The sequence below is a fragment of the Zeugodacus cucurbitae genome, chromosome 6 (genome assembly GCF_028554725.1).
Source record: "Zeugodacus cucurbitae isolate PBARC_wt_2022May chromosome 6, idZeuCucr1.2, whole genome shotgun sequence".
NCBI classification, from domain to species: Eukaryota; Metazoa; Arthropoda; class Insecta; order Diptera; family Tephritidae; genus Zeugodacus; species Zeugodacus cucurbitae.
The window spans coordinates 36,808,329-36,824,440 of record NC_071671.1 but is presented as its reverse complement, the minus strand read 5'-3'; the positions used below and the strand labels follow the sequence as shown (position 1 = coordinate 36,824,440).

General features: G+C 32.3%; 1 protein-coding gene across 2 annotated transcripts; it reads left to right on the top strand.

The window, feature by feature from the left end:
- The first annotated feature begins 7,434 nt into the window (after positions 1-7,434).
- LOC105219146 (peptidyl-prolyl cis-trans isomerase FKBP8) lies at positions 7,435-10,160 on the top strand. 2 transcript variants are annotated; one of them, XM_054235170.1, is made up of 10 exons: positions 7,435-7,594; positions 7,742-8,153; positions 8,227-8,370; positions 8,562-8,644; positions 8,710-8,851; positions 8,915-9,082; positions 9,149-9,238; positions 9,300-9,440; positions 9,816-9,934; positions 10,059-10,160. In XM_054235170.1, the coding sequence occupies exons 2-9, from the start codon at positions 7,773-7,775 to the stop codon at positions 9,891-9,893; spliced, it is 1,227 nt and encodes a 408-aa protein (XP_054091145.1). In that variant the 5' UTR covers positions 7,435-7,594; positions 7,742-7,772; the 3' UTR covers positions 9,894-9,934; positions 10,059-10,160. The 2 variants fall into 2 exon arrangements, with proteins under 2 accessions (XP_054091145.1, XP_011193416.1); XM_011195114.3 differs by having other exon boundaries at positions 9,816-10,124.
- Positions 10,161-16,112: the final 5,952 nt, after the last annotated feature.

Genomic DNA, 16,112 nt, shown 5'->3' with positions numbered 1-16,112 from the left:
TTTAAGTAACGAAACGGTGACCCAACAAATGACCAATACCTGTGATTAAAGTGTTACCCTGAAAATGATAAATCGAACAGTCTCCACTGATAGATGGCTGATTAAATAAAAAACTACTACAGGGGACTCTGCTAACCAAGGAGTGACATATGCCTTTCCAAAACAATGAAAATTAGAGCAGAAAGACATATGCAGGATTTGCACCAAAATCAATGAGAGAGAGCGAGCAAGATAATCACACCGACATGCCGTAAAAGAGGAGAAATGGTAACTTTTTTCCTGCTGCTAGAACAAGAGAGACCAAAAAAAATAATATAAGCTTTCTTTGCTGGTAACCAATACACCATAAGATAAGTTAGTTCTACTCGTCTTTCAAGGGTGTAGCCATTAAAGTGTGACTTTTTTTTTGATAATCCAGTGATCGAACTAAGGGTAGAGTTTCAGAGTAAACAACAGATTTTGGAAATCCGTTACAATATATAAATATTGTTATCGTTTTTGAAATTTTTGTATTTAAAAGTCCAATTTTTTCTATAAGTAACACATGGTATTTCACACACTTTAACGCAAATTTCTCATATTTTTCTCTTCACACATTGAAAAATTAACATACTATTAACATTCAATTTAATTTAAATTTTACATTCATTTAAGGTTTTTTAAGCAAAATTACTTATTTTAAAAATCAATTAGCACACTAATACCTGAAAAGGTTGTTTTTTGTTTGCAATGTTTTCAAATTGTTTGCTTCGATTATCCGTGATTACCTCTATTATCCGTGTTTTTTTCATAATTTTGTTTTTATTAAGTAAAGAAGCAACTAGGAAGCAAACGAGAGTAAATAAATCAAGCAGAGAGCGCAAAACCACGAAAATTGTGTTAGTTGGATTAAAAAGCACCCCACATGCAATCAAGCACTTAATACCAATTTTTTGTTTTCAGTAGAAAATTTAATGTATACACCCTTATTTAATTTAAAAATTTACATAAACTTCTTGAATTAATTTTGTTTAATGTAAATATGTATGTCTAACAATGCTCATTTTTTAAATAATAAAAATATTAAGAAAACTTTAATCAAAATTGTTATTAGATTAACCGTGAAAATCGATTATCCGTAATACTTCTGGTCCCGACCATCACGGATAATCGAGGCCCGACTGTAATTTGAATTTGGACAATTGAAGATTTTCTAAGAAGCGAAAACTTTATGTAATGCAATGAAAATACTGTCATTTAAATACTTATTATGAACTAAAATTACTTGTTTATTACTTTATTATAATTAATTTCTTTTTTTTGTACGAATATTATTGGGCAATTATTTATTTTCACATGTGTGTAAGAATAATATTAATGAAATTTAGATACATTTTAGGATTTTTCCTTTTATGAAAGTTGTGTATGGTCGGCTTTAGTATACTATCCCAGACTCTCGGAGATAAAATGTTTAAAAATGTACAACTTTTAACACGTTATTTTTCACTGTATATTGAATTTGAAGGGGATGGGGTCAAATGTAGAAGTTCACGCAAGTGAGGAATGTCTCTGATTGCCATTCACTTGGGACTGGCCAGGAACGATTATTTTGCATATGACTCAAGCAGCTTACGACTTCCGGTTTTAGACGAAGTATCTACTCCAACAGACATCCGTTTGAATGCGAGCTAAAGTGAGAAGGCGAAGACCGCTTCTGCGGTTGTGCATTGGGTTTGGGACCCACCACTTAAAAAAAAACCCCCAATGAGAGACCAAACACAGTCTTGCCAACAGGTGCTACTTTAGCCTGAGTAGGCAATTGAAAAGTAAAGTCCTCTCTCGACGAAGCAAAATCAATCTCTACAAATCGCTCATTATTCCCGTCCTGATGTATGGCTCTGAAGCGTGGACGATGACAATATCCGATGAGACGACTCTTGGGGTTTTCGAGAGAATAGGTTTTGTGCAAGATTTATGGTCCTCTAAACATTGGCAACAGCGAATACCGCAGACGATGGAACGATGAGCTGTACGATTTATACGACGAAAAGCAAAAAGAAGAAACTAGTGCCGCGCTCTGGTGGATTCGGCCATAATCGCTTAAAGCGGTTCCTACGACGAATATATATATATATATATATATATGATATATATATATTGAGTTTTCCACATGTATTTTGCACTTTACACATATGTACATATTTACACTTCACTAATTTGTTCCTACATATTTGTTTTATATTAATTATTACGAAATTTGCTTTAAATAAGCATTTTAACAAAAGAGTTATAATATATGTATATATATTCTTAATCTGAATCTCCTCTTTCCAACCATACCCATTTTGTCTCCGAAAGCCTCGGTTAGTATACTAAAGTTTCCCTATTGTGTAATATTCAGAAATAAATTTTACATCAGTGGCCGGTCATAGCCTTAAAGCCAAATTACAATGCAGTGGCAGTGACAGTGATCAGATATTATTTTAAAAGTAAAGTGTTTAATTAGACGCAGGGGCCGTTAGCAGTACTGTTAGTTTTAGCGCAAATTCTAAATTTACTGCCGCCGCCGATATAAATTCGAACAAAACAGTATGGGTAAAATGTAAAATAGTTAAAATAAACAGAAGACAAAGAAAGATTAATTGTTTTAATTAAATCTGCAACCTGAGGTCACATTTTACTATTTTTTGGAACTCATGAAACTATTTTCGTTTGATTTACTGTTCACTGCTTACTGTATCATTAGCTGTCATCGATTGGCTAAGCGTTATAGAGAAGCCAATAGAATGCACTATCCTGTAATTCAAACAGACAGGTAGCACTTATGGTGTAAGCCTTTCTACCATTTAAAATCATTAAAATTGGTTATTGTTAATATATTTGCCAATAATTTAATTGGCAAAATAGAAACATAAATCATTTGTTTGTTGTTCTTTGTATCAATTATCATTTACAATAGCAAAAATCGGCCATTTTTGGGCAGCATTGCCAACTCAAATTTGGTAAATTCAGCTAAACGCACTAAATTCATTATGCATTACTAATTGGCTAATGCAAATTAGCGCTGCCGGCTGTCTAGGCGATAACATTACAATAGGGTTTAAAAGTAATGTATTATACCCTAAATGCCTTAGCTTTACTATATTTAAATAACTTTGAACATAAAACAAACGGATAATTATGCACTTTTGACAGCTCATATCATAAAAAGCAAGGGGACAGAATTCTGCCAATCCTGCTAAAAGTACTGACGAAATCAGTGCGAAATAAACGACACTAATAATATTAAATATTGTACAACTACTTTTTTTAGCTTTATTATAAATGAGATATTTTTATTTAATATACATACGTTTAAGTTTAAGTATTAATATATATATTTTTGGTTATATGGAGGTACTTGTGTTCGCTTAAGCATGTGCAATAGTAGGCGTGTTTTATTTGAACAGCAAAATAAGCTATTAGCTTATTTTGTATTTTATCATAAGCTATCATAGCTTATACAGTTTGTCAACTCATTCTTTGCAAAATGCAAATTGATACAAAAAATCAACGTTGACATTAAATTTCTATAACATAGGTTTAGTTTTTTATGATTTTTCTTTTAAAGTATTGTTATAAAATATATCTAGAAATAGAATATGTTAAAAAAAAAACAAAAGTAAAAACATAAGATAGCAAAAAATGAATTGTCAATGAATTCTTTGCAAAATGTAAGCACAAGTCTGGAGCCAAACAATCAGGGCGTCATTGTGGGGTAATTTCATAAATATTGAAATAACCGCAAAAATTTGCCTGAGAGAGTTGGGGAAAAATATAAAAAAATGTTGCAACAACAACAATAACCATGGGGCAGTGAGAACAGTATTGAATCTTCCCCGGTACGCCCCTCATGTAGCCAGGAAAAAGCCACAGCTATCTGTCATTAAAATTAAAAAATGTATCAAATTCGCTATAGATAATCATAATAGGCCAACGGAGGACTGAAGTCTGTTTCCGCCAAACTTTTCTTGGTCCATCGTAATAATAGGCGTGTTTTATTTGACCACCACAAGCTAATAGCTAAATCATGGACAAATAAAACGCATTTAGCTTATTTCATATCTTCGCTTAAAAATGAATTGTGTTGGCAATGCGGGCCCGAACTCTCAGCTGAAATGTAATTTATTTGAAAAAAAAAGTTGAATTTATAAATCAAATTTCCTTTTGCTTACCGCTTTTCTATAATATTCTGAGCTTTTAAGGAATCTACAATCATTATTAGATACGGGATGGTCTAAATAAATATGGATAAAGTTCGATAGAATTTAAAATTATGGTTTTTTTACTTTACTATCTGTCAAAATTAGGTTTCTCGCTATTGCCAACTACATTTTTTTGGAAAAACCCAACTTTTGCGAATGAAAAAAACGATGAACGATGAAAAAAAACGCGAATGAAAAAAAAACGATGTTGAACTCTAGTTCAATATACAAGCTATGATAGCTTATGACAAGCCAACATAATTATGTTGGCTAAGTCTTCCATACAAAATAAGCTAATAGCTTAATTTGCTGGTCAAATAAAACACGCCTAATACGTCATTGTCTCCGTTGTCTTAGTCTAGTCACAAAAAAAAAACACCGTTCCAGTATTCCATTGGCTTGGTAACATCTACTATAGCTAATTTTCAATAGAAAGTGATGCTATTGGCATATAGCTGTGGCTTTTGTGGCTACATAGGACGAGGACTGGGGAAGATTCAACACTTTTCTCACTTCCTCATGGTTACTGTTGTTGTTGTAATATTTTTTATACTCTCGCAACCTGTTGCACAGAGTATTATAATTTTGTTCACATAACGGTTGTTTGTGTCACCAAGAAATAAAAGAGTTAGATATGGGGTTATATATATATAAATTATCAGGATGACGAGTGGAGTTGAAATCCTGATGTCTGTCCGTCTGTCCGTCCGTCAGTCCGTGCAAGCTGTACCTTGAGTAAAAATTGAGATATCTTAATGAAACTTTGAACACATGTTGCTTGGGACTATGAGAGGGTTGCTTTCGAAAATGAGCAGAATCGGTCCGCTGCCACCCCCACAAAATGGCGAAAACCAAAAACACATAAAGAGTCATAACTAAGCCATAAATAAAGTTATAACAGTCAAATTTGGAATAAAGGATCGCACTAGGAAGGGGCATATTTGGATGTAATTTTTTTGGGGAACATGTATTGGTATAATATATATTTATGTTGTTATATTTATAATGTCCTTTTTGACAATAAGTTGTCCTTTGAGTCATTTTAACCATTGGGTATGGTCTAAATATGTAAAACAAAATTTTGAAGCACTAACACAATTATAACGTAGGTACCAAGGACGTAATCTGGTAGTGGATGTCAAGGCACACTTCTCCCGCTTGCTGAATGGCAGTGAAAGTGCACACCAAGAGAGGCGGCGACCTCAGACCTTAACATTGTGGCTTTAGACCTGGAAAATTCACCATGGATCAGATATACACCATATGGCAAATCTTGGAAAAGTCTCTCGGGTCTCGATGCACACCACATTTTCATCGATTTTAAAGCTGCCTTCGATAGCACGAAAAGGAGCTGCCTCTAAGCCGCTATGTCTGAATTTGGTAACCCCAATACGGCTGTGTAAACTGACGTCGAGCAACACCAAAAGTTCCGTCAGGATCGAGAAGGACCTCTCCGAGCCGATCGATACCAAATCAATATGGTGACTCACTATCGTGTGACTTCTTCAATATATTGCAGGAAAAAATAATACGAACTGCAGAGCTAAATAGAGAGGATACAATCTTCTACAAGCTGTACACCTGCTGGCGAATCTAAAATCACATCAAACATTTTTGACATGATAGTAGCGCCCAAAAAAGCGAGCATAGAAGTGACCAAATGAATACAGCTCATATATATCTACATATTTAAGGTTCATTACACTATACGGCAAAAACCAAATGAATACAGCTCATATATATCTACGTATTTAAGGTTCATTACACTATACGGCAAAAACCACTTTTTTCTGAGTATTGGACCAAATGAATTTTTTCCGGGATTTTAATCATACGTTTTTACAAAGGATATTTTCCGTTTTTCGAAATTGGCCTCTAAAATCGAAATTTCTACTTTCAACATGAATACTCACATTTCATTAAGCTGTCAGAAGTGCCGACTAAATTACAAATTTTTTTGTCGCTATGCATTTATTACTTTGTTTTCATTCAATCATAAGGAAATTGTGTGTTCCTGTTGTATTATGCCTGTATATGCTTTTACATGTTATAAAATTTTCATTTGCATAACCTACCGTATAAATAAAAATAAATTCAACTGTACATTTAAATTGTACATTTAAATTTTGAGCGCTGGTGTTCGATCGGTATTTGTTCGATTAACGATTATCCTGGCCTACTGAAGAGGAAGGTATAAGACTTGCTAGACTAGTGGTCATCTAACGGTAGGTCCAAGAAACGTGCTCTTTCGACAGGGTTGGACCAAAGGGAGAGGGGTGTTTGATTAGTTTCGTCCGTTGGGCATGTAGAGGTGACTAGTATCTTGTGCGGACACATAAGTTTGTTATGTATGGCGCTGTGTGCACTCAAGACAAAAAATAAGTTAATTTTTAGAAAAAAAAAATAAATGTTCAAATAATATATTGTCTACATATTGATAAATACATGGAAAGTGAAATTCTCATCGAAATTACAAGAAGTGTAATTACATAATTCGCTCTCCCATGTTTGTTCATTGAAGCGCGCGTAAAATGGATTTGAATGTCGAAACGATTTACTCGTGTATGGTCTTGTGCGCATACCAATCCATGTTCACAAACATTTTCGATTTTAATACATAAAATTGCTATTATACTAAATTTGTTATAAGAAGTGTTATTATATTATCCGGGTCGGCTTTAGTATAGTATCCCCCGATTTCAGGGATGAAATGGGTATGGTTGGAAAGAGGACGATCTCCAGATTACGAATATATATAATAGTTGCGAGAGACTTATAGTTTTCGAGATATTTGCATTTTAAGTTGAAAATTTAACAAATTTTATGTGGCGATATTTCGATTATTAGTTAACGTTTAATTCATTATACACTAACACTTCACTATATTGTTTCCAAATATTTATTTTATATCATTTAGTTTAATATTTGCTTTAAATAAGCTATTTAATTTTCACACAATTTTGTTTATATGCACAATAACAATGTTGACAGATATCAACCCTGAAATCGGGGGATACTATACTAAAGTTTCTCCCATTATACGCTTGATCTCTTCCATGCTTATTCATTGAAGAACGCGCATAAAATGAAGGTCGAACACACATGTGTATCGTGTATGTTCACTTTCTAGCAAGTGTAAGTTATAGCTGTTATTATATATACGTATGAAATAAACGCATACGTTTTCGCTTTTAATGTAACTATAACTTTACAAGTTATGTTTATAATCTATCGAGTTCCGTGAAATCGATACATCTTTACTATGGTAAAAGTGACATATTGCTGACCAGCTGTATGCTGAATTTTGTGTGCTGACAAAAGGAAAATTAAAATTTCTATAAATTAATTTAGTTTGTCAATATATTCTCTTGGTAAGTTCATGCTTTTTAAATATTTTGCACATTAGAATATGGGTTATGATAATAATATGTTAAAAAATTTCGAAGTTATTTACTGTAGTTATAAAGACGTTGGGTTCGCACGAAAATATTTTTCTATCTATCCTTTGTCCTTTTCAGTATAAACCTAATTTAAAGTGCGTCTTATACGATGGACACCGAAAAATCAAGTAATAGTTCATTTGAAGACCTTTCCAATATAAACGAATTAGAAACTAAATCCTCACAAGTAGAAGAATCGAACGTCAAAGAAGAAGTAAAAAATAATGTACAAGTTGAGACGAAGGATGGAAAACCTCAACACGAGAATATTAAAAGTGAAGGAAGCGAAGTTGGTGTTTCTATTGGAGATGAAGAGCCTTGTGATGTGTTAGGGAATGGCCAGTTAGTTAAACGTGTTATAAAACAGTCACAAACAAGTAATCGCCCAGCAAGAGGAGATCTGGTAACAGTTACATTTACCGGTCGACTGGCTAATGGAATCGTTGTCGAAAAAATGGAAAATTACCAAATGCACGTTGGAGATTTCGAGGTATCTGGATTTATTTTTTGTGTTTTTTTGTTTTTTTTTTTGTTATTTTATATATTTATATATTAATACTTAGGTTGTGCAAGGACTTGACATGGTCATTCCCTTAATGAACATTGGTGAAGTTGCAGAAGTTAGTGTCGATTCAAGGTTTGCTTACGGCAGTCTAGGTTTAAAAAATGAAAAAGATGACAGCGCAAACGTCCCTGCAGATTCAACAGTAAGAAAAATTATATACCATATATAGACTTACTATCGATATACGGAGATAAGAAAAAAATCAGCTTAGTGAAATTTGTGATTCCTTGTTTACATTCGGTGAAATTTATCCAATTAAATCGGCAAAAATTATTTTAAATTAATATTTATATATTTTTCGTAAAATCACAATTTATTTCTAAATTTCTACAGCTTACATATGAAGTACATTTACTAGATTGTAAAAGTGAGGATTTTTCGGATTTAAAATCCTTTGAAGTACGCAGGAAATATGGGTTAGTGTTAAATCAACACCTTACTGAATTATTTATATTAATATATTATATACATATGCATATAGAACACGCAAAAAGGAACGCGCAAACTTCTGGTATAACCGTAATGAATACAATACGGCTATTCAGTTGTATAGGCGTGCGTTAGAATACTTGGATGATCGCGATGGTGATCCTGATGCAACGTTCGATAAGGAAGATTTAGAAGTAAGTGCAAACTTGTAAATATTACTATAACTAAGTTTACTATTTTAACTTTTCATATATAAGTTTTCTAATAGTGATTTGCAAACATTGCTCGAGGATAGATTGATTGTGTACAATAACCTGGCAATGGCTCAAATAAAAATATCTGCGTTAGATGCTGCTTTGAAATCAGTTGAGAACGTATTACGATGCCAGCCGAACAATTCGAAGGCTTTGTACCGAAAGGGACGAGTAAGTATAAAACGATATGCATTTCTTATTACAAAATAAATAATTAAAATGCAACTGCTGCTATAGATTCTTGAAGGAAAAGGAGATACGAAAGGTGCTATTAATTTATTACAAAAGGCTGCTACATTTGAACCAGATAGTAAAGCAATTCAGCAGGTTTGTGATAATACTTTTTTTAATAATTTTGTAAATCAGCTGAGTAAATTATATTATACAGGACCTAGCAAAACTGATCATCAAAGCACGCAGAGAAGAACACAACGAAAAAGAAATGTATCAAAAAATGCTGGGCCAAGCTAAAAAGCTTGAGCAGAAGCATAAACAACCGCAGAAACAACAAAACATTGAAAGTTCAAAGGTATGCAATAAGTATATCGTAAACAGATTGTTGGTAGAGATTTCATCTGATAAATTACGTTATGGAGTTTCGAATAGGAAAGATATACCACAGGGCCTATTACCATTGTAGTGACATTCATTCATTTCACTCATATATCTATGTCATGGATATGGAAATAACATATATTATTGCTTATGTTTTGAAATGTTCTCATTTCAAATCAAAAAACGAGGGTGATCTATGATTATTATTGTGGGGAAAGTGAAATCGAAATGAAGCAATATTTTTGTAGATAAATTACTAAGGTTGTGCCGAGTATACTATTTGCAATTGTTATCTTCCTAATTTATTATGCATACTTATAATACCTTTTATATTATTTTTTATTTGCAGCTTAAACTTATAGGGTATTTAATGGGATCAATTTTAATTGGTGTAGCCGGCGTTGCTATATATAGATACAAATACTAGATTTAATGGACAAATGGAAAAAGCTGGCTGTTTGAAGAACAGTAATATAATTTTATTTAATTATCAAAAATTAAAGAGTTGATAAAGCATTTAACAACAACAAAATTAGAATATGATAAATTTTCTGTTCAATTATAATTTTTTTATTTTGTAAATTTTTTTTAGTGTTTTATAGTGTGGGATTTAAGTGTTTTCTATTTTTATTGGTAAATATATTTTAATATGAAGGAAGATTGGAGCTGCAATAAATATCATTCCAGAAGATAAGTTTTTATATTACAACAAATATAGTGTACTGAAATCCATTCTAACCTCTTTTATGGTGATCAAAACCAGAAGTTCATATTCATAACATGATTTGAAATGGTGTTAGATGTTATTAAGCACCTAAATATGTGAAGATTTTCAAAATGATAAGGAACGCCGAATTATCAGCGAACTGTAAGGAACAAGAACACAAAACGTGTTGTCGGCGCGCTTCTCCTTTCCTCGTCGCCCCCTCTTCTACAAACAACGAAACGCCGAAATTTCAGTGTAAGCTATATCTTATAATACCATTTTGATAAGATGTGACCGACACTTGTTTGAGTTGTGGCCACAGCTAGTTACGTAGTTAATGTTATTTTTTGTTAGATTTTGACCTTTAAGTGTCTGTAGAGTAATTTAATTGTCATAAAATAAATATTAAAAAAATAAATATAGTTTAAAAAAACTAAAAACCACGGTTTTAAAACACATCAAACTAAAAAAGTAAAAATAATCGGGCCTATTTCCGTTGTCGTTTCAACAGTACATGCAGTAGAAAACCTTTTTCGTGGGGAATTCTCGATGGTAAGATAGCATCCATCTTGGTAAAACACAGTGCTGTATATATTGAGTAATAAATTTTTAAGACTAGTTATAAAATATCAAATACTATCGCCCCTATTCCCGTTGTCGTTATCGTTTTAAAACGACTTAAGAACGCCTATTTGGCATTCCTGTTGGCGTTAACGACATTTATCGAAAATAAATTGAGATTCGTCAATTTGAAACGACTATAGAAACAGTCGTTTTTTGTCGTTGCTATAATTGTGAGCGACATAGAAACGACGCGGTTGTTTGAAGGAATATTTGAAGTGAAGATGAAATCGGAAACAGTTTGAAATTTTAATTTCTGAAATGGAAAAATATCCTGCATATGCCAAGGACTTTAGAAAAGGGATAAATCCTTTAAATTTCGATTTCTTGGGTGGGATATTTTTTTTCTAAAAAAAAAAAAACTAAATCCATTCCACCGCTTTCTCGCGTCGGAAATTGTTGGCATTAATAAAATTGCATTTTTATATCTAAGAGTATATTTAAGATATGAAAGGTCTAAAAATTCAAAACGAAAAAAATAGTACTCCAACAAGACGAGGAGTTAATAAACACATACCCATGTCTCCTTTGGCTGGACCACTAGGTAGAGTAGTCGGATTAGCCAGAAGCAAGGAGCATGAGCCGCTGGAAGTATAACATATTTTAGAAGAAAGTTAGGAGGACGCAGATGTCACCACCACTTCTTTTAAAAAATCAAATAAAGATGGAAGACTAACATTGTTGTACGTAAGTACAATAATTACAGTGATAACGTTGTTTAGAGTAAATAGAGAATAGCATAAAATCCATTAAGGACTGCTTTAAAAATTTGTCTCGTTACATAAGAAAGAAATTTTTATATGGGAAAAGAGCGCCTTAAAGTGTACTATATAAAATATGTAGACAAATTTCGATAACTTATCTTAGGCGTTACGATATACTTCAATAATACTAATTTAGGAACGAAACGACGACTTAGAAACGACTATTAAAACGACAACGACAACGGGAAAGGGCCGTATATATAGTTGTCTTATATAAGATATATAATATAATATATAAATAACATTTAATTCTACAATAACATTGAAAAAAAAAGCGAAATAATCGGCCCTATTCCCGTTGTCGTTGTCGTTTTAATAGTCGTTTCGTTCCTAAATTGGTATTCTTGAAGTATATCGTAACGCCTAAGAAAAGTTATCGAAATTTGTCTACATATTTTATATAGTATACTTTAAGGAGCTCTTTTCCCATATAAAAATTTCTTTCTTATGTAACGAGACACATTTTTAAAACAGTCCTTAATGGATTTTATGCTATTCTATATTTACTCTAAACAACGTTATCACTGTAATTATTGTACTTACGTACAACAATGTTAGTCTTCCATCTTTATTTGATTTTTAAAAAATAATAAATATAAATATGTTATACTTCCAGCGTCTCATGCTCCTTGCTTCTGGCTAATCCAACTACTCTAACTAATGGTCTAGCCAAATGAGACATGGGTATCTGTTTATTAACACCTCCTCTTGTTAGAGTACTATTTTTTCTTCGTTTTGAATTTTAAGATCTTTCATATCTTAAATATATTCTTAGATATAAAAATGCAATTTTATTAATGCCAACAATTTCCGACGCTAGATGGCTGTGGAATGGATTTATTTATTTATTTTTTTTTTTTTGAGAAAAAAATATCCCTCCCAAAAAATCGAAATTTAAAGGATTTATCCCTTTTCTAAAGTCCTTGGCATATCCAGGATATTTTTCCATTTCAGAAATTAAAATTTCAAACTGTTTCCGATTTCATCTTCACTTCAAATATTCCTTCAAACAACCGCGTCGTTTCTATGTCGCTCACAATTATAGCAACGACAAAAAACGACTGTTTCTATGTCGTTTCTATAGTCGTTTCAAATTGGGGAATCTCAATTTATTTTCGATAAATGTCGTTAACGCCAATAGGAATGCCAAATAGGCGTTCTTAAGTCGTTTTAAAACGATAACGACAACGGTAATAGGGGCGAATTTAAAATAATCACAATAATAATGAAAAGAATATTATGTAATATTTATTTAGTGCTGTTCATCAGACTTCAAAATTGTTGTGAAGATTAAATTCTAGCAAAACACCTTAATTACCACAATTGTAGCAAAAAGGATGAAAAATAATGTAAACAAAACAAAGGTTTTCTACTGCATGTATTGTGATTCCCAGTTCCCTTATGCTGCGGTGTACTTTTTTCTTTCGAAGTGGCGAGTTTTCGATGTTCCCTTATAATTTCGCACTCAAAAAGTTGCGAGTTAACATTTAGGTTAGGTTAGGTTTGTAGGCAGATCTCTGCAAAGACAGAAGATCTCACTTAGACAGCCTGGCGCTGTCCATTGTGGTACCAATAAAACTCCCTGTGGATCAAAGACCTTTAAGATTCAGCAAACCGCTTGGAATCCGTTATAAATTTCTTAAGACTGGTAATATCGATTCTAGCCAATTCGCTAGGATCGCCGAAAAAGGGCTTTCGAGTTAACATTTGCTTCTTCTTATTATTATACGTTCTTTGCTTTAAGTGTACGAAATTTTCAAGAAATAATTTCTGAAAGTACACAAACGTTGGAAAGTCTCAGTTTATCTTCTGAAAATTTGTTACAAGCATTATAATGCTATACGTTTGTACAAAAATTTTACAACAATTTAAGACTTCGGTATAAAAATTCCCTTAAAAATCCTAAGGAAATTCTGACTCTAAATACATTGCAATTGTTTATTAATTATGAAGGAAACGTACTAGAAGCAGCACAAGTTTCAAAAACATTCCCAGAATTTCAAAATGAAGTATTTAAATGCATACTGGGATGTAATACTTTACATAATATATTTTATTGTTATAAATTTAAAGCTCTTTCCACTCAAGAGAAATGGGATACAGCAATGAAAAATAAAGTATGTACAAATGTCTTAAAACAGGGCATAATATAAAAGATTGCAAAAGCGAAAATTGTCTGACATGTCAAGGAAACTATCATATATGGCTTCACAAAGACAAAGATAAATGCTCTAAAACAAAAAGCATGATAATTAAGAAGAAGAAAAATAAGAGTTTAAAGAAAGATTTTAAATACGTCCTGTTAATAACAGCAATGGTTGGTATAAAAGGTCGTGATGGAAGAATTATAAAGGATTGTACTTTATTAGATAGCGGGTCTCAAGTTCATCTGATTACCAAAAAGAACTAAAAAATAAACTAATACTCCCCTCCAGAAAAGAGTCTATGACTATTGAAGGTGTTGAAAAAAACAGAAATTATTAATCTTAAATTGGAATCAATTATTCACCCATTTGAGACAAATTTAGACACCGTTGTGGTACAAAGGATTGTGTCTCATGTAACCACACAGCACACAAGGTTTCCAAAAATTCCGGTAGGTATAGAATTGGCCGATCCTTCAATTGGAATTCCAGGAATAATTGACTCACAAGAGCGGAAATATTTTTTGACTTATTGAAAGCAGATAAACTGAAAATGAAAAGAAATAAATTGCAGAACAGTCAATCAACATAAGCTCCAAATTAGCACACTATGGTGCTTTAACTTATTTATTTGAAAGATTTAATAATCAACCAAAAAAGGTTGGTAAAGCAGAATTACTTGCAAAAAGATGTGTGAATAAAATAAAGCAAAAAAAGTTACATAAAAACGATCTTCATAATAATTCAAAACCTTGCGCAGACGATAAATTCACTGTAGGTGTTCTCTAATAAAAATATGAGCATATGAGATTCTTCTTTACAACCAAAAAGAAGATCTCTTTCTTTAGAGTAAAAAAATAAATATAATGAACTAATCCGAGTACAATATAAAAAATTTATGAATGAATATAAAAAATTTGGTAAAATAATGGAAATAAGAAATGTTAATAAATTAAAGGAAAAAACTAGATAGCACAAGTACCAAATTTGAGTAGTTTACGATGCAGCATATTAAAAATACAAAATTTTTTTAATTCAGTAATTCATTTTAACCCAAATCAGCAAACAAATTTAGATTTAGAAAACATGTATAATACGTTTACACACATAAAAAAAATTTGGGTAAATGAATCCATATTCCACAGGGGAAGAAAAAATATTCATATACTGAAAATTTTAATTTTAAATGTACCATTTATTTTTCACAGATTCACAATGGTATAGAATTGGTTACAGCACTATCCCGGATTTCTACAGATATCTGTACCGAATAGTGCCAGTTTGTACAATCCAACACAAACATTAAAACTGGCACAGTGGTATTAAAAAATAAAAATAAAACAAATACAGTGGTGGCAAAAGTATAATGGTAGACGTAAAGACAAACAATGGCACATCGAAAAGAGCGATACACAATGTTTGTACTTTTCCAATCAAATAAAATCTAATTAAAAATAATACGATAAGGCGGTCAAATCTAATTAAAAACAAATAAGGAAGGGCTAAGTTCGGGTGTAACCGAACATTTATTACTCTCGCAATTTATTTATTTAACTTAATTAATTTTATATAATACACAATTTGACCCACATATTCGTTATATATGTTATATAAAGTCCATTGAAAGTTGGAAACCCTAATATTAGGTTAGAAGCACCGAGGTCCTCATGTTCGATATATGGGGCCTTAAAAACCTATGGTCCGATTTCGGCGATTTTTAGAATGGGGCTGCCACACTATAAACATAGTATTTGTGCAAAGTTCTGCACCGATATCTTCACTAGTGCTTACTTTATATATTGTAAAGTAAACGATTCAGATCGTCTTCGAAGTTCTGGTATATAGGAAGTAGACGTGGTTGTGAAGCGATTTGGCCTATTTTCACAACATATCATTGGGATGTAAGGACTCTACTACAAACCAAGTTTCATTGAAATCGGTCGAGTAGTTCCTGAGATATGGTTTTTGGGGCCTCCCCAAAAAAATTACATCCAAATACACCCCTTCATAGTGCGATCCTTCATACCAAATTTTATTTCGCCATTTTGTGGGCGTGGCAGTGGTCCGATTCGAAAGCAACCTTCCTATGGTGCCAAGAAATAAGTGTGCCAAGTTTCATTAAGATATCTTAATTTTTACTCAAGTTATAGCTTGCACAGACGGACGGACGGACGGACAGACAGACATTCGGATTTGAACTCCACTCTTCACCCTGATCACTTTGGTATGAATAACCATATATCTAATTCGTTTAGTTTTGGGTGTTACAAACAACCGTTATGTGAACAAAACTATAATACTCTCTTGCAACTATGTTGCTACCAACTTTGTTGCGAGAGTATAACAAAAACTGTATGCTTATATAATAAGTTTTCTTATAGTTTTATATTGTGTAAAATGTTAAATGTATA

Coding starts and splice junctions, on each gene's coding strand:
- LOC105219146 (XM_054235170.1), top strand. CDS start 7,773: ATGGACACCGAAAAATCAAGTAATAGTTCATTTGAAGACCTTTCCAAT. Junction 8,154..8,226: donor TGCACGTTGGAGATTTCGAG/GTATCTGGATTT, acceptor ATTAATACTTAG/GTTGTGCAAGGACTTGACAT. Junction 9,441..9,815: donor AAAACATTGAAAGTTCAAAG/GTATGCAATAAG, acceptor TTTTATTTGCAG/CTTAAACTTATAGGGTATTT.